The sequence below is a fragment of the Mycteria americana genome, chromosome 18 (genome assembly GCF_035582795.1).
Source record: "Mycteria americana isolate JAX WOST 10 ecotype Jacksonville Zoo and Gardens chromosome 18, USCA_MyAme_1.0, whole genome shotgun sequence".
Classification (NCBI taxonomy): domain Eukaryota; kingdom Metazoa; phylum Chordata; class Aves; order Ciconiiformes; family Ciconiidae; genus Mycteria; species Mycteria americana.
The window spans coordinates 8,962,878-8,986,971 of record NC_134382.1 but is presented as its reverse complement, the minus strand read 5'-3'; the positions used below and the strand labels follow the sequence as shown (position 1 = coordinate 8,986,971).

The following is a 24,094-nucleotide window of genomic DNA, read 5'->3' as shown; positions in this document are numbered from 1 at the left end:
TACACATTACAGGTGAGATTACATGTCACACCTGGCACCGTCTAAAATGTGCTGTAATTTAAGAGTCCAGTCCTGTACTTGCCATTGGCCACCTGAGAGATGACTGCAGAAGAAGTCATAGTATCGTGAACAGGCCAAAACCACAGCAGTGCCACGCTTGGCCTCGAGAAGTCTGCGGTTTGTTTAGTTTGAGGAGGATGCAATGGCTTCTCCTCAGTCGGACCGTCACTCGATCGAGGCTGTTTCGATGGATTTTGCAGCGGATGTTGAAGGGTTGTGCCTCTTTCTTAACATTTTTTTGCAACCTTCTCCTGAGGTCTAATTCCAGCTCCAGACAATTTCTAATGGAAAGTGACGAGCGAGCGAAAAAGGGACAAAACCACCACCCCGCCCGCCACCGCGCAGCCGCAACGGCGCCCGCGGCTCCGCCGCGCATGCGCAGCGACGCGCCCGCTGCCGCCGCGCTGCCCGGCGGAGGCCGCGCAGCAATGTGGCCCCGCCCGCCGGGGCTGCGCAGGGGCGGGGCGCCGAGCCCGAGGGCGGTGCTGTCGCGCATGCGCCCCTGCCCCCCCTGCGGGGCCGACTCTCCTGAGGAGGCGGGGAGAGGACGATGGAGGCGCGCAGGGTCCGCCGGCCCCGCTCACTGCCCGGGAGCAGCCGCGGCCGCCGCCACCACCGTCGGGCTCGACGTCCCGGCCTCTGAAGGGGCAGGGGGCGGGACGCGCCGCCGGGCCGGGGAGCAGCCGGGGGCGCGGTGAGTCGGGGGCGCCGGGGCGGGGTGAGGGCGGTTGCGCTGAGGGGAGCCCCCGGAGAAGCTCGGCCGGGCCAAGGGGCCTCCTGCGGGGCGGGGGGCGGGCGGTGCGTGTGTCCGCTGCGGGCTGCGCGGCGACCCCGCCGCGGGGCCGGGGCCGGGGCCGGGTGCGGGGCGGCCCTGCCGGGGCCGCTTGGGCTCCCGTGCCCTGGCGCCAGCGCGGTGCGGGCGGGAGCCGCGCTTCCCGCATGCCCTGCGGCTGGTCCAGCGGGCCGGCCCGGCCCGGAGCCGCTCGTTTCCCGCGGCGGGGGCAGCCGCGTCGGGCAGCGCTGGGAAACTGCGGGCTGTCGGTCCCTCGGCGGGCTTCCAGGTAATGCCTGCAGACCCAGGAGGACTGTTCAGCCGGAATACACCGTCGGTGCGCTGTGGTAACGTGAGCGGTAAGGAGCCCTGAGGTAAGATAGTTTCCTGAAAGGATAACAAGTAAAACCACTTAATCTGGCCCGCGGTCTCCTGGTCACACATCAAGCTTGTGCGATTCACCTTCTCGTTTGTTTGTTTTAACATCCACGTTTCTGGCTAAAGGGATGGCTGTGAGTTTTAGGTTATTAATGCCTGTTCCTTGGTATTGTAGGTGAGCGTGTTGGCGTTTCCGAAGGGGAAGGGTTAACAGATGGACTTATTTTCCCAGGGTGTTTAGCACGTGATAGTCATACTATCTGGTTTTTAGTAGAGATAGCACTTGAGCGTGGAATCAAAAAACACACTACTAAATTTCAACTGCTGTCAGACCGCTAAATTTCAATATGGATTTTTTTTTCTTTCCCCCTTTAGGCACACTAGAATACAAAGCTCTAAACTAAACCAAAAAGGAAGTTTTGTCTACTCAGTACAGTTGTTCCTTCTTTTTTGGGTGAGAGGAGGTCTAGTGCCTTAGGGATGGAGTCACGTGCATGTAAACTCTATTGGAGTGCTTTCTTCAGCAAAATAAAAAAACTTCTCCACAGAATTAAGTGATTAAACAAACAAGGGTCTGTGGCAATGGGGAAAGTGATACCATTTTGGGATATAATATTGTCCTCTTATGCCTTAATACAAGGTTCATAATAAGATACACAATGAGGGGTTTTCAATGGCTGATGCAATTTCTAAGAAATTAGTAGAAATGCTGCAGTCTTGAAGGCATGTTAAGTGTAGTGTGAGTATGTGGTCAGGATGGACCCGGCGGTAGTCCTCTAATCACCGTGATTTAGGGCAACACATTTGACAGGAAAAGTTTGTTACAAAATAATAGCTTACAAGCATGCTCATTAAAAAAAAACCAAACGAAATTGCTTGATGAGTTGCTACCTTATGCTCATTGTGTAGATGTTTGCATGGAAAGATCATATTTCCTTGGATGCTATTCAGATGCGATCAAACAGTGGAGAAGATGGCTTTCTAAGATGCGAGTGCACATAACTCTTACTTGGCCACCTGGATGTGGGTTACATATATACGAAAGCTTAGTAGAATTGTTTCAGACTTCCTTTGTAACTAGAACTCTTACAGTCGACCTGGAGTGTGACTCCTTAATAATATCTGAACAGCGTAGTAAAGCTTTGGGGATGTTGTGGTATAGTATCCTTCCATATAAAGATGGTTTGATGAAACCTCTGTGAGTTCCGGTTCATGGGAGTGTTCATTTATAACAGCAGAGAAGTTGAAGATGGGAAACTACAGTAAAAGGTTGGATACACGAGAGGTGACGTGACTGGCTGCTTTGTGTCACCATCATAGAAATTTAACATTAAATGTTAACACTTTCTCAATTGTCCTTCATTCTGTAATGCTGAACATCTAAATAATTTTTTTGACTTTTTTTTTAAATTTTATTTTGACATGACTTAGACCAGAGCAGCCTTTTCACTAGTTTGTTGACACGTGCTTAAAGTTTTTGGATCTAATCCTGGAAGCTGTTCAGTGATAGTTTTGTCCTTATGTCAAGTCTGCTTATTTAATAAAGGTATTGTAAGGGAACGTGAATTAAACAGTACATGGTGTAAGCTGTAGTTAAAACATCCTGAATTGGAAAGTATTACATGAAAGGAATATCAAGTTCTTAGGCTGTATTTAGTAGGTCTGTACACTGTCTTACTTCCAGTTTTGTGCTAATCAGATTTTCTTTACTGGCAGCATCTGTCAGATGAAGATACTTCAAACAAAGTCACTTGGAAACACACCTTATTTATTGCTTGCTATATAAATTGTTGTTCTCTGCACCTCTTAGTTAAGGGTGATGCTAACTACCTGGGCTTGTTCAATTTTTGTGTGTGCCCATTTTGCAGTGCAGATTTTAAAGAAATAATTACTTATAATTCTGACTTGAGAGGGGATGCATAGTGTAGATATGTGTATGTAGATATATGAATATTTTTGAGAAATATGCTGTTGGGGATAGGTAAGAGGAGGTGAGAGACGCTCACTGCTGATTTGCACTCTCAATACTTCTGAAATAGTTTAGCAGCAGTCCATGTTGAGAGCTAACTAATGATATAGATAAAAACAACTGTTTTGTATATTTCCTAGGGTAATTCTGTGAGGACAGGGTTTCCTTTGGAAATACCTGGTTTCTAAATTTGATAATAAAACACAGTTGCAGTGGTTGTTGGTATCTGCGTTTTCTCCTCCACCAGTTCAGTGTATTTTTTTTCTTGTCTGGATTATTCTTGAGGAGCTGATCTCCATTGATGAAAAATTATCTCCAGCATTTTTATTGGCTAAGTCTACAAAATGGAATGTATTCATGTATACTAAGCATTAACTTTGACTCACTATAATAGTTTTGGTTAATATTAGCTAAGAGCATGGTACTCCAGTAAAGATCCAGTCAGATCTGTAATTACTTAAAAATCAGAAAGATGGTAAAGTATGCGGAAGTCTGGATATATAAAGATGCTGGAGAAACCTGTTTGGACCCTATGAAATGGATATACCAAACACAAGAATGATTTCAGGTTATAAAGAATAATCCTTAGATTTAAAAGTAAAAATTAAGGTATTAGATTTTTTTTTTAAGATATGTTGATTGATAGGCCTTTAATAAGTGCATTACAAGTGTGAGTAGATACAAACAGATGGTAAATGACTGTCTAGTTTTCTAACTTCCTTTATGGCTTTTTTTAAAAATTATATTTAAATCTGTTGGATAAAGCCCTCTTTGTTAAAATTCAGAACTTGAAATTTTAAGTTTTTCCTTTATTTGATGAGGAAGACTGTTAATTCAGAATCCAGTTTTCATGGGGGGAATGAGAGGAATCCATCCGAAATGTTTGTTCAAGTCTATCTGGATTCTCTGAAATAAAAATAGTGGGCTAGTTTAGGTTATAGTTTAAAGAACAAACAATGTAAGAACTTGCCTCATGCACACACAGATGCTGAAAGACCTTTCCATTCAGATACTGAATATCTCATTTTAAAGTCACTTCTTTTCTGAAACTTTGATATCTAAATGACTTGTTTTCTGTAGCTGGTTCAGAAACAACCAGCCAGAGATGTATTCCTGAAGCTTGATAAGGTTGTGATAAAAGGTAATACAAATTAAAATTATTAAAAATAATTTATATTGTTTGAGTCGGATTTTACAGTCTGTTTTACATATGTACTTGCATGATCAGAGTAATTATGTGCATAAGTCAACTAACTGGCACAAAATTTATATTGAGCTTAAAGTTGTCTAAAAATAGAGTTACGGTTTTTTTCTAATTTTAGCTGTAAAAAATTATAAATGTGTTGAAATTACTATTTCCCAAGTCATGGTCACAGGTGATACTAAGCAATGAGTAACCAACAACTAAACATTGATATCTTTACAAGTGCAGGATCTTATAAATTATTAATGGATGGCAGTAATTCTACCTCTTTATAGTGGTGTTCTCTTAGGGTAAACCTAATCTACAGTAGGAGCAAACGTATTTTTAATTTTATTAGGTGCTGGTTCTGTCTTATTTAGTAATGAGCCAGTGCTCATTCTAAAATTACAACTTCTTTTTATTGATGCTTTTGTTACCTAAAAGTTGGAATGCTGTGAAACATAATACTTGTAAAATTGCGGAGATTGGCATCCTCTGGTAACTTTACAGCCATTATTCTGTTAATATTTTCCAGAGCCACAGTCCATTGTAATGGTTACAATGATGTTGTGGTCCATTCTCTCTATAGGATACGGTGGGAAGCGCATCCGAAGTGATGAAACTGTTTTAAAAACATCTTCAAATTTTTAATGAACCAACTTTTTCCCTGTGTTGAAACCAACTGACTTGAGGAATGTACTGTTCCTCTAGACTGCATTATCTTAAATACTATTTGTTTGTACTTCAGTGTTTATTCATACACTGCAAGTTGCTTTCTATTTATGTTCTGATAAGGCTTCTACTTGGCTCAACTAAAGATGAGAACTTACATATGGGATTTCTAGTACTTTTGGGGAAGGATGGTTATTTAAAGTTTGGGGTTTGGTTTGGGTTTTTTTACTTCTGCAAAATTGCTGTCTAGCCAGGTGTTTATCTTTTGTGCTGATTATTTGTGGAAGTTAAATACTTCACATTTGTCCTTATTTAATCTTGTTTGTTTTGGACCATCTCCGCAGTTTGTCACAAATGATTTAAGAATTTCAGTATTGTCCTCCAACTTGTTTTTGTCTCTTCTCAGCTTGGTATTAATCTCATTTTTGTGAAGAACTGAAGTTTATTAAGGTTATCTCTATCGCATTATTTTTTTTTTGCTTACTTTGACAGCTTTGATTGTGTTGTAGCTTAGACTATTCTAGTTTTATTTGTTCAATGTATATATCACCTAATAGGAGACTCTCTAGGTTTTCCTGAGTCTTGATTCCTTGGCAAATATTTAAAGCTTTTCTTCCTCTTCAGTATCTAAAATAAATTTCTTTTATCTCATGTATAACTGGGGATGTGAATCTGTGCTGGTCTTGGAATAACTTTGTATTGAGCCTCTTCTAAATCTGGGAACATATGTGTTTTAATTCTGGTCGTCTTTCTTTCCAGTGTCTTCTGATTATCTCGAAGAACTGCTCAATTGCCCAGATCCTTTTGAGAAGTGTTTATCAAAGTGTGTGAACTCAGTGTTTAATACTTACTCTATTAGCTTTGCTAATTCTGAGATTTTTTTCTCTCTCCTTCCTCTCCTGTTTCTCCTGGTGTTTTTCCACAGGAATTGAATTTCTCTCTCACTGAGGTTCCTTCACTTCCAGTATGGAGATGAATCGAGAAAAACTGTGTACCAGTAAGGCTGATGTGAGCTCAGATTCTGCTTATCATTGCTCAACATGTCATGATGATGAGGAGTGGAGCAATACTAGCCGGGGACGAGCTAAGTCACGAAGTTTGTCTGCTTCACCAGCCCTAGGAAGCACCAAAGAATTCCGGTATGGCTCTTTGTTCTTCCTATTGTTGCTACCTTTAAGAAAAATGGAAAAAAAAAAAATAAAAAAAAATTTTTTTCTAGATTTTAATTGTCACTCCTCTTTTTATATAACCATAGTCTTGCAGCTGTGACAAGTGGTAACGAACAGAAATAAAAATAGTGTTTTGTGGTAATAAATAGAGAGGGAGATGATTAGTGAACCATCCTATTGCGGTCCGTTGCTGTGAAAAGAACTTGATTTTCTGAAGTAGTCATGTAGGTGGTCATCTCTAAACTGACAGTCATGTAAATAGGTTCTGGCTGGTTGTGAGGCCTGCCTTCTGTTTCAGTCTTTCTTGGGGGATCTTAAACTGCTTTTTGTAGATATTTCAGCAACATTCTGTATGTGCATATACAGCTTCAGGAAAGACAACGTGTTACTATTTGCTTTGTATATGCTATTTAAATGCTGTCTGAAGTGAGTATGTCAGAGTCTGGATTCAAGGAAGTGTTTGCCTTTAGAAACGATTGTATGAAATGTAACAGATCCTTTTTTTTGAAGACAAACTGTACATACTGTACATAAAACTATCTGTAGTATCATGTATTGAAATTATTTCTTAGTAAGAAAGTTAGTTAAGAAAGTATGGGTATATTTCTAGCTATGAGAAGTTCTCAAAGTATAAAAGCTTAGAAGGTTATTGTTTATAAGCAGATAAACACAAAATATTAATTTTCAAATTCGAGGAACCCATTGTTCCCAAGTACTTGACTTCCAGGGTTTTGGGGTAGATTTGAACTTTGAATACTATGATATTTGTCATATTTCAGCCTTGCTTCAGAAGTTTTAATTACCTTCCAGAAATAAAATACAAATGCATCTGTACTGAGCTATGTTAATTCATAGCTTGATAGTCGCTCAGGTCACAAGAAAGGAGCAGTTTTGTGCTTGGTTCCAGATCTTAAATTAGTAGGCAGAACTTTACCTTTTGCTCAGCAAGTTGCTTTTAAGGGGTTCTTAAAATGGACTTCAAAAGGTCCTTAGTCCAAAATGAAGGCAGGAAGTTAAAGGTAGAGGGTAGATTAAGAGCAGACCTGTAATCAAAATGGCATGGCTGTCAAAACAGGTATCTGCAAGAGTTCGTAGTGTCAAAAAGGAATAAATCGACAGTAGAGACACTTCTGCAAATTTTTACAAATGCTCTAGCTAGAGCTCTAGTGCTGCGTGTTAAAAACCTGTATGAGTATTTAGGTGACATGGTAATGTGAGGCAGAACAAAGTAAGTTTGTGCTTGCAGGTTGTTTCACAGCAGTGAGAAACGCCCATTTTTTTCTTTGAGCCAAATTTCTAATGTCATTGCAAGGCTCTTGTCATGTGGACGGCCTGGATAGAACTTTTGATTCTGTGATCTTTGGACCCATTGTAAATATTGAATAGCATGCTGTGGTAGCAGTGTGTCTTGAACTTGTGGGAAGCATAGCAGAGCTTTACCTTACATTGTGACCCTCTATAAAAGCACGGACAGAATCATGGAGGAGTTTCTCAACAGCTGAAATTATCGTCCAGAGTTACTGCTTTGCTGGTAGGAATGCTCTTGCAAGGCAGAGCATATATGGGTGAGGCTGAAGATCGCAGGGGGAAGCTTTATGGTGAAGGGAGGCGTAAGAAAAGCCTTTATCTGAAGAGGCTAAAATGTTAGGAAAATAAGTGCTTTGCATATGTAGTTCAGAAAGTCAGTGTACTTTAAAGCTTTTGGAAAATGTTCACAAAGGAGTATGCTCTGACTGTACTGTTCTAGCTACTATGTTGTGTGTCGTAGTCAATACGTAAGACTTTACGTGAAAAGCATGCTGTAAAACTGGCGTTTTTTCCCTTCTCCACTTAAACCTTTAAGAAGGTAGACTTCAGTCAACCTGTATAAAAGACCATGTGGTCTGAGTTTTTGTGTATTATTATCTTCTAGCTAAATAACTACTTCTTATTTTTTAAACTAGAAGTGATCTTTGTATACCCTACCCATTGTGGGTTTGAATTAGGGTTATCGTTCATGATTTTTCATTGAGATCCTCTGCATTCATTTATTGGCTCTCTTCAGTTTAGTGCAAAATTGTTGCAAGGCATTTTGCAGAATGTCAGAAAGTGATCTCAGGCTTGCTATATAGTATTCAGATTGAAGTAGTTGCCTATCTGCTTTGAACTGGCAAGTATATTTTCCTGAAAGATGTCGGATTTCTAGTGCATTGCTGCTCATTCTTAGCAAAGACAGTCTTACTACAAACAACTTTAAATTCTATTCACTCAAACATTTTACCTTCTGTTGATTGAATGGTACATAGATTGAGTGCTAATAAAACCAGGTAACATCTCAACCAAAATGTATACCAATTATTAATTAGAGCTTGCAGAGAAAACTTTGTCTGAATGTCGTGAAGGTCAGATGCAGATATTTAATGCCTCTTGTAAGAACAGACTTTAGCCAGTTGTCGAGTGGCATGGAATAATGACCTGTGTTGAAAGAAGGCAAAAAAGACAGTTATGTGGGAGAGGCTTGAGTGGAGAAAGAAGTGGGAGGTATTCTTGCCAGGGTGTTACTTAACTGTCCCGATTTCAAGTGTAATTGTTCACAAGCAGACAGAGACTTACCATTCCTTACCACACGTATTGGTCCACACGTTAATCTCTAATTATGTCAGTCCTTGCTCATTTTTCTGTTTTAATATAGATAAGGTAAACTTTAGGAAACATTTAGTAATATTTGTCTCTGACTGGATTAGTCATGCCTGGACTTACAAATGGAAAAAATTATTTGGAAAACAAATATCACTTCTATGTGTTCAATGTAGGAAATTAAATACTCATTTTCATTATTGGAATTCAAATCTTACACAAGCATATTTTCTTAGACATGGAACAAATAAGATCTTGCTGTTATTCCTTAATTATACCTTTTTAACCCATCATCTGTTTTTGAGTTTTATTAGATTTCTGAGGGGTTTTTTAGTATTAAGAGTGAATCATCAGGCTGGTCTGAGCTACTTTATAATATACACAAGAGAAGGCAGCGCAGTAATGATTTGTTACTGCCAAGCAACAGATTAGTTACCAGTTCCTGTGTTAATTGAATTAAGCACAGGAAAGGCATATTTCCCATTCTTTTTAATGGAATAATTCTAATAGCTTTTACATAATGTTTCAACAGTTACATGACTTGAGTAAGTTTTACTCCCATTTACAGATTTGCTGAAGCAGGTGGGAGGGAGGTAAGGCAGAACAGTTCTGACTTGGTCCAGATAACCTCATCCTAGAGCTAGGAATAATCCTGTGTTCTGGGTGGGATTTAAGTTTGAGGATAAATGACATTTCAGAGCTCCTGTTTATTTGAAGACAAAGATCATATTAGCTCTTATTAGGTAAGGAAATTGAAAAAATTAGCATTTTTTTCCTACCTATTCAAATAGCATTTTTTCTACCTCTTGGTTGTCTCTACCTGCCTTAATCTCAGCCCGGGATGTCTTCTATGCATCTTCCAAGAGATTAAATTAATCTAATAGGTACTCCTCAGTTTAAATGACTGAATTATTACCCCAGCCTTTCTCAGCAGTAAAAACACAGAAATTTTGCAGTCTTCAGTAATTTCAGTCAGTAGTGATTGATTTTGTGTTTGTAAATTTCTGTATTATCTTAATACCTAGAAAAAATGTTTTTGGTTAGTAAAAGCTCTGCTTAAATAGCCTGTTTTAGCAAAGTCAAAATCTTGGATTCTATTTCTTTGTGGGTAATGGCAAGAAAAGGGAACTGATTTGAATGTAATCTGTAAAAGGCAAATGTAGGTATTGGGGGCAGGGGAGAAAACAAAATAAAAAACTAAGATGACCTAACATAGTATGTAATAAAATTAACTAAGGCCTGGTACTGAAGATATATACCTCCATATACCTTAGAAGTGAAGGATTTGTGTTTTATTAATTTAAGTGCAAAGATTTAAACAACAAAAAAAGTGTTTAAATGATCGGGACACCATTACTGTGACTTGACTGTGGCAAAAAAATCTGAAGGTATTGCCTCGGTGTTGGAGATTTCATTGTAAATGCTTGTCAAGACTTACACTGGGAAACCTAATTTATATACGCTACTGTACCTTATTGAGATGAATAGCACTCATTAAGCTATTTTATGTGTATTTATACCAGATTTAGTAATTCTGAATGTCCTGCTCTAAAATTGTGTGCTCGTAGACAAGATGTAGTGCTTCAAGAAATATAGAAAAGAAAGTATTGTGGTTATTGTGTCTGCAGCAGTGAAGCTGATGTCACTTAGGAATTGACGCGGACTAATCCTTTATACACACTAATGACACACAACTAACAATCATTGTAGGTTTTTTTGGCTGAGAACATGGCCTGAAAACAATAGTCTTGGGCTTATTTTTTTGACTGTATGCTTAGTTGTTTGCTTGGTCACTGTCAACAGAAATTAATGCATGCAAAATGTTATGAAAGAGAAAGTGCTTATGCTATATAAACAAAAGCCCTGGCTTATGTTTTGTATTTTAATTAATTGATTAAGCACACTTGTTAAGTGAAGGTTGTGAGTACTGAATTACATAACAAAAACTGAACCTGCTGCTCTTTCACTCAGCTAGTGTTATTACAGAGATATTTTGAGTTTCTTTTGCATGTTGCCACAAGTCTCTCATTTGGTAATTTCTCAATGTTATTTAATAACTTCCTACAAAATCTGAAATGTTCAGTCAACTACTGCTCAAGTACCTGGTTGGGTACTCAAAGTGTTAAATACTTTTTTTTATGCTATCATCTTGGCTATTATTTAGGATACAACAAATTGAGGCGTTGAAAAATGTGTCCTTTAGTTATTTAAATTCCTTCTTACTCTAGCTTAAAAAAAAATTAGAGGTTTTTTAATATGTAAGAATTATTTAGCTAATTCTGAAACGGGAATTACCTATGCTTTGTTTCTTAAACATAAGATTTTTCCTTTTCACAGTAGTGAGATCTTGAAAATGGATTATGTTTTTATAATTTGGGATTTATCTACATGTTTTTTTGGTCTCTCTGACACTTGTACTGTTCTGTATTGTAATGTTCAGAAGAGTTGAGACGAAATAGAATCTTTACGGGCTTGAAATGAATTCACAGAACCAACTTGAGAAAACTTGACCATGTCTTCTTTGGGGCTGTAATGCTTCCTTTGTGCAAAGTGAAGATGAATATGAATACAAGAAGAATATGTGTCTGGTACTGATATTTAGGAAGTGATTACTCAGTATGTGGAGGTGATAAACTGTGAGCAAGGCTTAGGTTAAAACCGCTTTCACGGAGGAGGTACAGGAGTTAAGTTTTAGGTTTGAAATGGGAGAGCTAATACGTGTAAAATTACACTGGCTGGTCAACCACAAATGTAGGTTTAACAAACATACTTTGCCCTGTATTGTCTAGTGCAAATTTTTCAGAGAAGTGGTTTTGGTGGTTGGGGAGCTAATTATACCCAGTTTGTCATCACATTTCTTTTACTTATTGATTATTTTTATATATATGTATTTAGGAGAACACGCTCCTTGCATGGACCATGCCCGGTGACCACATTTGGACCAAAGGCCTGTATGCTGCAAAATCCTAAAACAATTATGTAAGTACTTGTCAAACGAATGGTATTATGCTTAGTCTATGTGGAAGAAGAAAAGTTTGCTTTTCCACTATTCACCCCCTAGTCAGCATTGTTTGTATTTTACCTGATATTTAGAGACTTCCATGTTGCTTGGTTGCCAGCTTGGGGTCTGCATTGCCAAAATTGGCCTGCCATTTTTATCACACTTTGACCATTTAAAAAGTCAGTCTGAGAGAAGAATGGATAGCACTGCTCAACTGTATTCTCAAGTAAAACCCCGTTAGATGTGCATTAGCTTGATCTGCATGTTGAAAAGTATAATATGGGTTTTAATGTCATTGGTTTTTTTTTTCTCCCAAGGGATGATAGAGCATAATTGGTATTTCTCTGTACGGATTTACAGTGGTTTTGCCGCTTGGAATACTTCCTGCAGGATAACAGACATAAAAGGAAATTAATTTTACTGGTTTTACATTACTGATTCATGTGGTGTTCTTAGACCCATTATCTACTACCTACACTAATGGGAGTTTTCTCACAGCTCAGTATATCTATTTTGGAAAAAAAAATAAACCATTCCACATAAAAATACGGCAGGGCACGTGAATAGTATTGAGTACTGAAGTTTTGTTTAGACATGGTTTGCATAATGTGCAATCCATAGTTTGATGTCAACAATGTCATAAACACTTTCCAACATAATTGACAGTAAACTCGCCATGTGTATTAAACACCCTTGTAGCAATCTAATTACGATACGGAGAAGCTATTGGTAGCATTTTGTTTATTTCATCAACTTGAAATACATAAAGAATGGTGTTTCTGAATGATAGAGGAACAAAAATTTTTATGGACAACATAAGGAAAGGAGGAGAAGTTGTTGTGTGTACTGTGAAATCTGAGGAAAGCCTTTCCCCTCTCTTGGTATTATGTGTTTGAGCTAGTAGTTTGTATTTGATCTATGGCACTTTCAGTATATGAATATCATTAGGCAAGTTTGCTTTTAGACTCTGGTGATTAAATTTATGTGAAAATAAGGGTTCGTTCCTGCTTAGCAGGTATATAAACATTTTAATTTTGTAGGTTGGGTGGTATAAAAGTGTTGCTTTTTACACCGTTTATTATATACTTACTAAGTGGTGTCCCGACTTGGTCAAACGAGGAATGTCAGGGTTCTACAGATTAACCAAGTTAATGGTCCCTATTTTTGTCATTTTAAAAAGTTTTATTTCATTGTTCTTTCAGTTAAACATAAGGTATTTGAGTTAAGTATTTATTTGCCTAAATCTTTACCTAAAGAGTAGCAGTCTTCCTCAAAACAGGTTGGTGGTATCCTAACTTTTCCTACAAAGGTGTGGTGGAAATCTTGCAGTGTACAGTAACTCTTAGCTTCCTCATTCTTTCTGGCTGTTCTAAAGTTGGTGGCTTGGAGTGCTGCAGTTCGTCTGAAACCCCAGCTTGTGTTATATATTTACCCACCTGACTGCGATGAACACGCTCCTCCCCATGGGCTGGGCCAGTGTGGTACAATATAATGATAGTGTCAAGATCAGTTGAGTACAGAGGCTGCAGGCAATACTAAAGGCACGCTACTTGCCAGGGAGAAGACTGCTTATGCAGTGTTCAGAATAGCTGGGGAGAAAAGGGTGTGCTCAGGTGATTGAAGGAAAGGACTATTTGCAGATGAAATTGTAAATTACTGTTCTTACTTTAGGTAAGGGTTTTTTTGTAGCTTCTAAAAACAAGCAAAACCTTCTTGTTTGGGTTTTTCTTCTCTACTGTCAGTAATATTGTTAAACTCTCTTCACTGGAGAGAGTTTTTTAACAGAAAATTTTAGTTTTTATGTACTGGCATAAGTTAGTGAAGGTCTTGGTGTCTCTTTAAGTGCTAGCGTTGATGACTGTATTGAAAAAAACTGCTTTCCGAAGACTGTTATATAAGATGACCAGATGAATTCAATGACTATTCAGTGAAAAGAGTCAGGTGCTTGTGTCGTTGAGGAGAGGGGAGGTCAAATACCTGTTTTTAAACTCTTTTTTGAAATGGGATTTTTCCTTATGAAATCTTGCCTCTGAAGATCTGTAATAAATGTTTTATAAAGGATTTTTCTGTAAAGCCTTACAACTTTTTATTTGGACTGATTGAAATACTTAACTGGGAAAAAAAATTCAGAGAAAAATGTTTTATTTTGAGGTAACAGTTTATTAAGAAGTGATAAAAGCCTCAGCCTTTTTTTTTTGAGCTGTTGCATTTGCCTGACTCCTGGAAAGAAACATGAAGATCTTAAAGCATGTTATGAATAATCTTTCATTTAGTAGGACTACGTGGAATTGGTGAGTACAGCTGAAACAGGCAGTCTTTCGTTTGAATGAAATCTGTGTTAGTTCTAGGTTTATTAAGTGAAAAGCAGTGCTGCAATCTTTAGTTCTTTGACAGCTTTAGAAGATAGCCTAATCATCTTGAAACAGTTTTGGGGGTAGTTTCTCTATGTGTATTTTTTACCTTTTAACAGTATTCAGATTTGAGGAATTTAATTTTATGAAATGAACTTTAATATAGAAAATGCTTCCTTAGTCACCATTTGTATTGGAAATAGCATATAAAACTCCAACTTCAGTTCCTTTGCAGCTGTTCGGCAGCAATAAATGCATTAATGCAACTCTTTCTATTTTATTTTATTTTACTTTATTTTCAGTTTAGCTATTGGTTGGTTAGTCAAGTCAGAGGAAGCCTTCCAAATTCATAGTTGTCTCAGATTCATGGCAATGTTTGAGACCGAGTATGGTGTCTTCAAAACGCCCTTGCGCTGAGCCAGGAGATTGGACTAGACTATCTCCAGAGGTGCCTTCCAACCTCCACTATTCTATGATTCCTTGACTGTAAAATACAGTGAGATCAAATATAACGTAATGTTGAAAGCCTGTATGCAATACTGAGTGTAACTGCGTATTTGTGTTCTTCTGTGTTATGTAATAGTATTTAGAGAGACACGGCACTGTTTGTTAGTAAAGGTTATTGGCATTAGACTACTTCAGTAATCTATAATTTCTGCTGTATTTGTATGTAGAATATAAGCATTTTGGAAAGTAAAATGAGCAGGTTATTCCACCTCCAGCAAAATGATCTGTTTTATTTTAACCCTTGAAGTGCTAAATCCAAATCTTTTTGTAAATCTGGCTTGTTCAGCATTTATACTAATCTGCTTTGCTTTATGGATTATGTCTGCACTGTATGGAAAAGGATGGGATGCTTGTAATACGCGAAATACAACTGTGAAATTAGGTAGCTTAGAAGTAGGTAGAAATGAAGAAGGAAAATACAGTTGGGTGTTCCTAAATCAACTAAATGTATTATAGAGCAACATGAGGGTTCTGTTACTGAATCCTCTTGAAAGCCACAAAATTATTTGTGTACATATATTTAGTTCTTGAGGTTCTCAAGTCTTAGAATGCTGTCCTGACAGTAGGCAGACAGTAGTTTTAAAATACGTTTTAAATTTTTTTTTTTTTTCAATTTAAGAAATAGTTGTGCTACTTTAAGCAGATAAACTTGTTTTGGGATCAACACTAAAATAAAATTAATATATAGATTAGAGTTTTAAAGAAGTTTTGCACAAAAGTTATGTATGCTTACATATCTGTAATGTTTGCCTGGAATAGAAGTATACAGGCATCTGTTCCTGTTTAAGCCCTTTATTTATGAAGCTTTATGATGGGAAGTGTACGAGTTGCAAATGCAGACTTCCCAGAATAGAGTTTATGTACTATAGTTTTTTCATAGTTGTTAAGGCTTATCTTGAGGATTTAGTACAGATGACCATCTGAATATTAATTATTTGCCCTTCTCTTGTGATAGTGTTGCTTAGTGTTAGTAAAAAGATGGTAGAATTTGTGTCTGTGTCTACAGGCTTCAAACCATATTGAGAAAATGTGACTGTATACTGGTATGAGTGAAAAAGTGCTGAAGGAAACATTGCTAAAAAAGAAAAAAAGAATATTTGGGTTGGAACCATTGCACTAGTTTTTAAATTTACATTGACTTAAGCTGTTTGACTTACAGTATTGGATGGGAAAAAAGTTTATGCTGTAGCCTTTTCTGATTCTCTAATTGGATGTTTCTCCTTATTTTGAGTCAGCTTAAGAGGAGAGAGCACTAAGACAAGATAGAGGAAAGCATTATGGCTGGAAGCATCAGGGAGGATGTCGGTTAGTTCAAGAACTTGATCCAAGAGCTTTTGTAATGCCTCTGTTAAAGTCCGTGTTTGCACGCGTTGCTAGCATGGTGTAGCGGTTACAAGGATGCACACCTTAATACTGTGTTACCATCTTAATATAGTAAAGCATTGATTGGTTTCATGGGGGAAAAAGCATCATTACAATACGAACTATTGCATCCTTCTTTCTATTGTTCTAAGACTGCGTGCAGTTATAATTAAGGATATATTCTTAACAGACCAAAATGTGGTCAAAGCAAAATGTAGTAACATTGTCTTTTTTTCTATTCTCTAGGCACATTCAGGATCCAGCAAGCCAGCGGTTGACATGGAACAAACCACCCAAGAGCGTCCTTGTTATTAAAAAGATACGTGATGCCAGTCTGCTGCAGCCTTTTAAAGAGCTCTGTGTGTATCTTACTGAGGTAATGAAATGTAAATTCCATTTTTTACCATAATTAAAAAATTTACATCTAAACCGTTTTCAGTTACTGATTCTGTTGAATGTGGAATGTGCAGAATCGTATAGTGCAAGCAAATCATTTTACCTGTTGCCACTGGAAGTAGTAAAACTTGTTTCAGAGCTTAAGATCAGTACTTAAGCACTTGAAGTACAGAACTTAAAAAAAAAAAATGTAAAGTAAAAACTTTGCTTCATTCTGTTTGCAATTCTAAGTTACAGGGAATGGGATATAAAATGGGATATAAAAAGCTTTAAGCCTTGAAGATGGTCTGTGCATGCTGCAAAATTCTCATTAGAATTAGACAACACATTAAAAATAAACCCCACAACCAACAGATGCAGACCACTTCTGTAAAATATTACTTATATGTTTTAAACTAATGCAAATGATGGGGAGAGTCAAATTTTGTCATTTTAAGAGGTTATTAACAAGCTTATCTTACCTCTCTTAAGGAGAACAATATGATAGTGTATGTAGAAAAAAAAGTATTGGAAGACCCCGCTATAGCTAATGATGATAACTTTGGACCAGTGAAGAAGAAATTTTGTACCTTCAGAGAAGGTATGGTAATGATTTCTTGAAAGTAAAGTTGAAGTATATTGCTTATTTGTCTTGGTATTTCCTTAGTCGTCAGGTCAAGTTTGTAAAACTAATGTGTCTTTTGCAAACAGCTGTTGTTACATCTTAGTTGTCTTTTTTTGTATTTGTGAGTGAATGTTGACAAGCTGCGCTTAATTTATGTTAGGAAATTAAGACTGTTGATAAAACGTCATCCAAATCTTCTATTTCAATGTTGCTTCTAGATTATGATGATATCTCCAATCAGATAGACTTTATCATATGCCTGGGAGGAGATGGGACCTTACTTTACGCTTCTTCGCTTTTCCAGGTTGGTCTTTATGAGAAATAGACTTAAAGACCTCTTTTCTTTTTGAAGTATTTGAAGGTTGTGGGAAATTTTTTTGTGTTTTTTTTTTTTTCTTTGTTATTCAGGACAGCATTTGTCCTTTGCTGTTCATTCCTTTTTTATCAAGCCTGTTTTACCCTGTACCTTCTGAAAATAATGTATTTAATGTCTTGTTTTTATTATGCATAGTTGAAGTTACATCAATAGTCAAAATATTTACAGGCAATTAGTTGAAGTATGAATTGCTTTTATTCAGTAGCTTTTAAATTCTTTTCTTTATTGATAGGGTAGTGTACCTCCAGTTATGGCTTTTCATCTGGGATCCCTTGGATTTCTTACTCCATTTAATTTTGAGAATTTTCAGTCCCAAGTCACTCAGGTTATAGAAGGTAAATTTAAGGGGACAAGGTGTGGTGTTTCTTTTTGTTACATTTTCTGTAGCTTTTTCCAAGACTAGTAAATTTTCTTAACCAACTCATTTAGGTTGTCCCACAAGATTGAGACATAAGAAATGTATACTAAACTAACAAACGTATTGCATTGCATTGACCCATTCAGTGCTGCTTTCTGTACTATTCTGTAAAGGAAAATGGCTAAGAAATATCTTTGTTCTGTGTGGAGTAAACAAGTAAAAGATGATGCAGAATTTATGTTAAATGACAGATAAACATACAAATAGAGTGTAGCTTTGAAGTCTATGGTAGTCTGTTTCTCTAAGCAGTGCAGTGCTTAAATACTAAGAAGTTAGGCAAATAAAATATTTGAGGAAAGAAATACTTCATTTCTTCAATATGAGGTTATTTGAGTTGCATCCAAAGTAGATTCCTGAAAAGATGTATAGAATTCTCATGTTGCTAGATTGTTGTCTTTTAATAGGTGTTTCTAATGCACTGATTTTCTTTAAGCTTAGCTTTTGTCTTAGTGAAGATCACATGAGCCTAACAGTGTTTTCCAATCTTGATCATGTCCATAAAAAAACTTAAATTTTCTTTTTACATCATGAGGAAAGGGAGGAAGGACTGGGTTCAAATTTTACTTTAATTTTGCTCATTACTAGTAAAAATTATTTTTGAGCTTTACCCAAATGTCGACAATTATCTTGTGAATGAAATTGGGAACCCTGAAAGCACAGGCAGTAGACGGATGGCATTTCATACAGTTTGCTAATCATTACAGGTTTTATTTACTATACTACGTATCATTTTTGTGTGCTTTCTCCTATATTTCACTTCTAGGCAATGCAGCGCTTGTTCTACGAAGCAGGCTGAAAGTGAAAGTAGTAAAAGAGCACAGAGAGAAAATGACAGTACAAAATGGTATAGAAGAAAATGGAGTAGTGTCTACAAATATGGAGAAAGAAGTGGGCAAGCAAATTATGCAATATCAGGTCAGAGGGCAAAATAAGCAAAAGAACTAATATGCTGTTTATAAATTGCTTGGTACTTGTTCTATTACAACTTTCCCCTTTTCATTAGTTTACTTACGTTAGCCCAGTAGCGTGGGGCAGATCAATATTGCTCTAATTCACAATATGTGCACTAAATAATGAGGAAGTGGTGTACCTCATTACTTTCTGCAATCAAAAGTGCTAATGTTGTACTTTCCTGTAGTAGTATTTTCCTTCTATTTTGAAAACAAAGTAATCGTTCTAAAATGGGATATCCCAAAGATTTTTATAAGTGAAAAGAAAAACCCTGCACATTGTTAGTAATGAGCTTCTGGAAATAATTCTTAACATCTAAAAACTTCAGCTGGCACTAGATAAGACAGAAGTATAAAGAGAGTCTAATTTGGCAGGTACTAAATCAGCATGAATTTTTCAAAGATCTGGAAAGCATGTTTCAGCTTGTCATTTATTACATTGCCAAGTCAGCAATAGCGGACTGGTGTAATATTTGATGTCATGGCAGGTCCTAAATGAAGTTGTAGTGGATCGTGGTCCTTCTTCTTACCTTTCCAACGTAGATGTCTTTCTAGATGGACACCTGATAACAACAGTGCAAGGAGATGGTGAGTCTGCTTCTTGAGTTAAATTGCTTATCAGTTCATGTGTAGACTGTTGCTATTTTACTGGAGGATTGTCTCGCATGGAAACGAAGTCTCAAGCTTCAGTTCACTGGTGACAGAAAACAATAGTGTGCAAAGAATAGGTATGTTTATTCATTGGTAACTAATGCATTCCACAACGAAGCATTGAAGTGTTGTAAGCTTTGTTTATGGACTTGTGAAGGCAAGTGGCAGTTTCTTTGGGTATGATATGTTAGGGCTAAGGGCAAGAAATAGCTCAGAAAAAATTTGCTTGGATATTTGGAATTTGCTGAAGGCCTAAGTTCTCAACTCATGAAATACAAAAGTTTACCTTTAAAGTTCTTACCCTTAAAAAAATGAATGTCACTGTTAGGGTTGTGTAACCTGAGATCTAGAAGTTTATGCAACTTACATGAAGCTGTAGAACAAACATGCTGTGCTAGGATTAGAAGAGAGTTTCTGACTTTTTGTGTATTAGACTGCAATTCTCCTGTGAAATACAAGTTGATACATTCTCTGCTTCATTTTCATAACAGTGCTATTTCTTAGTCGTCTTCCAAAATAACACATTGATTGTAATGCTAATGTAAGTGAAATTTTTGCTCCTTTCACAGGAGTCATTGTCTCCACGCCGACTGGTAGCACTGCATATGCAGCTGCAGCAGGAGCTTCTATGATTCATCCAAATGTTCCTGCAATAATGATCACCCCAATCTGCCCTCACTCATTGTCTTTCAGACCTATTGTTGTTCCTGCTGGAGTGGAACTCAAGGTTAGCTTCTGTTATGTTATTTCTCTTTCAAAGTTACAAACTTTTGTAATAACCATGTGAACCTGACCAAAGCAGGAGAGGTTAGGAAATGCTGTGTATGTCCTGCATTCTTTCATTTGTAGGAGGATCAGATCAAGTCTGGTTGAAGAATGCATCTTTGTTTAAAATAATATACCCACTAGTGGAATACTTTACACTGCTTCCTACTGGATTGTAGTTGTGTAACGTTCTGCAAAATGGGAATACATACATTTGCATTCTGACTAATAAAATTTTACATGATTTTGGCTAAAGTGTATGTGAATCAGTGGTGTTTAAGGGAATGAAAAATTCTACTTTCATGGCTAAAACAACAAATATTGCAGGTTTTGAGTAAATTGGTAGAGTTATCTGCAATTCACTAATTATTTTTTTGTTAGTGCTGTCTTGCAGAAAAAAAGGCATGCCACACCTGAATATAAAATGGACTTAGTTAATGTGTATTTTTAACAAATACCTATGTGTAAGGAAGAACCCCTTTCTGCTTCTTGTATCTGTTACAAGCCTCCAGTCTACTTAAGTTGGAAAAGAGCTAGTATGTTTAGAAGGGCTTTCCTAGGGATGTTAGAAGATTAGCATTAAGAAATAAGTGTGTACTGTTTTACAACATAAATTGAATGTTTATTCATGGCAGTGCTCTCAGTCCATGATTACTTTCATGTCAGTGGGTGTTACTGGCCAATAGTAGTCAATTATTTTCTCTCAATAGGAATGTATGGTAAATATGAGCAAAACTTCCTAAATTTGACACCTTTAGATTCATTATGTATTAAAATCTGAATTTTCTGGATTAACTTTATTATTTTTCTTGAAAGAGAAGCTAAGTCAACTCATATTGCTGGATTAAAGCATGCACTGGCTGTAACTGGAAGGTCTTTCTGGTTTATGACCTTGTACTTATAAAGAGGGGGTTTACTGCATGTAGAAAAATACATGTGTATACACCAAACGTGAAATGAAGGTTGGGAACTTGTGTGGTATGTTACTGCACTGTTGTTATGGACAGATTACAAATTTCAGTGCAACTGGGAAGTTGCAAAGAGTCAATTCCGTACTCAGAGGGAGGATGGAGCAGGTGTTTGTTCCTTGTTCTTGAAGAATAGCTTTTGGACCTGAAGTTTAGTTCTTTTCTCTTTTTCAGATTATGCTCTCCCCGGATGCCAGGAATACAGCATGGGTTTCATTTGATGGAAGGAAGAGGCAGGAAATATGCCATGGAGACAGGTCAAGCCTTTTTTTTGATTGTAGCATCTCTCTATAAGTGTAGAAAATACTGGTTCATGTACTTCTCTCATTCTCTAACATCTTTCAAAAGGGTTGCTGGCAGTGAAGAAACAAGCTTTTATAAACCCTAACACCTCTTACAGCACAAACTGTGCTAAAAGTATTTAATTTCTAACCTGAGTTTTTAGATCTTCCTATGAAAGCAAGTGAAATGTTAAGACAAAAGCATGTAAACATTGCATGCTTGGCAAGGAAGATGGATGTATCTTTAGAAAATTCTGTAAATTTAACTTTAAATTTAGGAGTTTGAGAAGTTGTAAACCAACAGGAGTTGCATGTAAGCAGTGGCTCTGAATAATGCCGTATGGTTTGAACTGTGTTAGCTTAGTGAATGGTTGTGGTCACTTGTGATGCTATTGCCTTGAGCGAGCAGAATGCAGTGTGTGACACTTCCTCAGTTTTTCTGTGCAAAATGTGGTGGCTTATCCTCATGGGGGGTGACTTAAGGTAACTGTGTGATATGTGACTGGTAGACTTGCTATTCAGGATGACTTCTTTTTTTTTTTTTCTTGGTCCATACAAGTTGTCAGGAAGGAGAATGTATAGCTAGCATGACACTCCATCTTGAACTGTTTGTATTTCCTCTGAGGTTGAAAGATCTATAGAATAGATCAGGAGACTAGTAAGGATTCAAACATGAGATTTGGCCTTTTGTTAGCTGCGAGACTTCTTAGTGCTGTTGCTTATAGTTGAAACTTAAAGGCCAAGGTGGTGACTTACATTTTCCTATGTCCCTGTGTTGTTGATGTGAAGACCAGCAAAAGACTGCAGGACATCATGGAGTGGGTTCAGTATTCTCACTGTGTCAAAGAATGCTGTCCATGGTGCATCTGTTAACAATTTTAAGCCCTGTGTTCACTCTGTTTAGATGAGCCTGCAGACTTGGTTATTGCTTGATTATGGAAACCCACTGTTTTACCAAATTGGCTGAACATAGCATTATGTTAGCTAGTGAATAGAAGACTTTTTTTTTTTTTTTTTAATTGCTATTCATTGGCCTTGACTGACTGGGGTATTCCTGTGTTGTTGCAGTATTAGCATCACTACCTCTTGCTATCCCCTTCCTTCGATCTGTTTCCGAGATCCTGTGAGCGACTGGTTTGAAAGTCTGGCTGAGTGTTTACACTGGAATGTTCGGAAGAAGCAAAATAACTTTGCTGTTGAAGAAGAAGAATTTTGAGTGTCTACATCTAACAAGACTCATGGGAATGGAAAGTGGCAGTACCCCTTCTATATGCTTGGATTTTTAAGCTTTTGGCTAACAAGTGTGGTCACCATCTCAGACATATATAGTGATTATAGTTCATATCTGTCTGATCTGCTGATGGCTGGAAGTTATTGTGCTACTTCCTGTCCACCAAGAGGAGGAATGGAAGAAATTAGGCTCCGATTGTTGTAATCCAACGTGAATTTCCTTCAAATGAGCAATCTGAAAATGGATTCTTTCTGATTGGTATTGACAACTGCATCTGTAGATTTGATTGTAACCTATAACTTACCAATAACATGGTAGGCTGAATGTAGATACCTAATAGAAAAGTGGCAGTAGAAAAGTGGCATTAAAATATTCTGTTTAATTTGGTATATTTGTAATTCCATTTAAGACTGCTATGGATATAAAGGCTCTAAGAAATTTAAAAAAAAAAAAAAAGAAAAAAGAAAAAAGCTTCTCTTTGTTAGCTTAAATACGTCTTGCCCAGAACAGCTCCCCATCAAGGCAGTGCTTAAAATACTTTCTCCTTACTTGCGAATGTGACACACTGTGAAGAAACACCCATGAAGGATGTTTTTTATTAATAGATGGAACTAGTAAAAAGAAGTATATCTTTTTTTTAATATAGATACACATATATATATCTCTCATGCCCATTTGAACAGTGTTTGACCCTTGGCTGTCATCACTGCGTAAATATCCACAAATAGCATGGACGAGCATTAGCGTGGACTTAGTTGGTTATTACAGCGATATCTATTTTTGTAGCTGAGCTAGTTCATAGCTCTGGAGTTCCTGTTGGTGGGAATCATCAATGTGTTGTTTTTTCTTATTATTTTTGTTTGATTCTCTGGAATAAATGGTAGCATTAGAGATTGTAAAGTAAAACCAAAACAAATCTCCCAACTGTTCAAGAAGAATCTGGACTTCAATTACTGCTATATTGTCTAGTTCCACTATTGTCTTGAAGAAGAGAATATCCTATACTAGGCCCTGTATGCCCTCAACTTCCATAGATACCTTCCAGCTCTTGGTGCTGAGTAATGCAGAAAGGGATACTGCATTGGTAGGCTGATAAATGAGAGGACACATTCCCAGTAGAGTAGCAATGGTGCCTTCAGCACACTCAAGATATTCTAAGTCTTGTATTTACTTTTTTAAGATGCTTTCAAATGTTTCTAACTTCTCTATGTACATATTTTACTGTGTGTACTTTTATGAAAGAAAAAAAAAACAAAAGCAAAAACCAACAAAAAAACTAGTTGGGGGGAAAAAAGGGTTTGTACTGTACTTTAACTGAAAAATATCAAACCCAAGTATAATGTTTACATTTATGTTCTCTGTGGTGCAGTCTCATGATCATACTATCCACACTTCAGCATTTTCAAAGTCTTGC

General features: G+C 37.3%; 1 protein-coding gene across 2 annotated transcripts; it reads left to right on the top strand.

Moving 5' to 3' along the window:
- Positions 1-579: 579 nt before the first annotated feature.
- Positions 580-23,942, top strand: NADK (NAD kinase). Of its 2 annotated transcripts, none has more exons than XM_075520205.1 (12): positions 580-754; positions 5,960-6,173; positions 11,715-11,798; positions 16,287-16,416; positions 16,908-17,016; positions 17,259-17,344; positions 17,649-17,751; positions 18,598-18,749; positions 19,273-19,372; positions 20,005-20,162; positions 21,343-21,425; positions 22,518-23,942. In XM_075520205.1, the coding sequence occupies exons 2-12, from the start codon at positions 6,001-6,003 to the stop codon at positions 22,663-22,665; spliced, it is 1,326 nt and encodes a 441-aa protein (XP_075376320.1). In that variant the 5' UTR covers positions 580-754; positions 5,960-6,000; the 3' UTR covers positions 22,666-23,942. The 2 variants fall into 2 exon arrangements, with proteins under 2 accessions (XP_075376320.1, XP_075376321.1); XM_075520206.1 differs by lacking the exon at positions 580-754 and adding an exon at positions 1,041-1,206.
- Positions 23,943-24,094: the final 152 nt, after the last annotated feature.

Bases quoted from the DNA above. Each gene is read 5' to 3' on its own strand.
- NADK (XM_075520205.1), top strand. From the start codon at position 6,001: ATGGAGATGAATCGAGAAAAACTGTGTACCAGTAAGGCTGATGTGAGC. The intron at 17,345-17,648 runs GTTGGTCTTTAT...CTTTATTGATAG, and splicing joins ACGCTTCTTCGCTTTTCCAG to GGTAGTGTACCTCCAGTTAT. The intron at 19,373-20,004 runs GTGAGTCTGCTT...CTCCTTTCACAG, and splicing joins AACAACAGTGCAAGGAGATG to GAGTCATTGTCTCCACGCCG.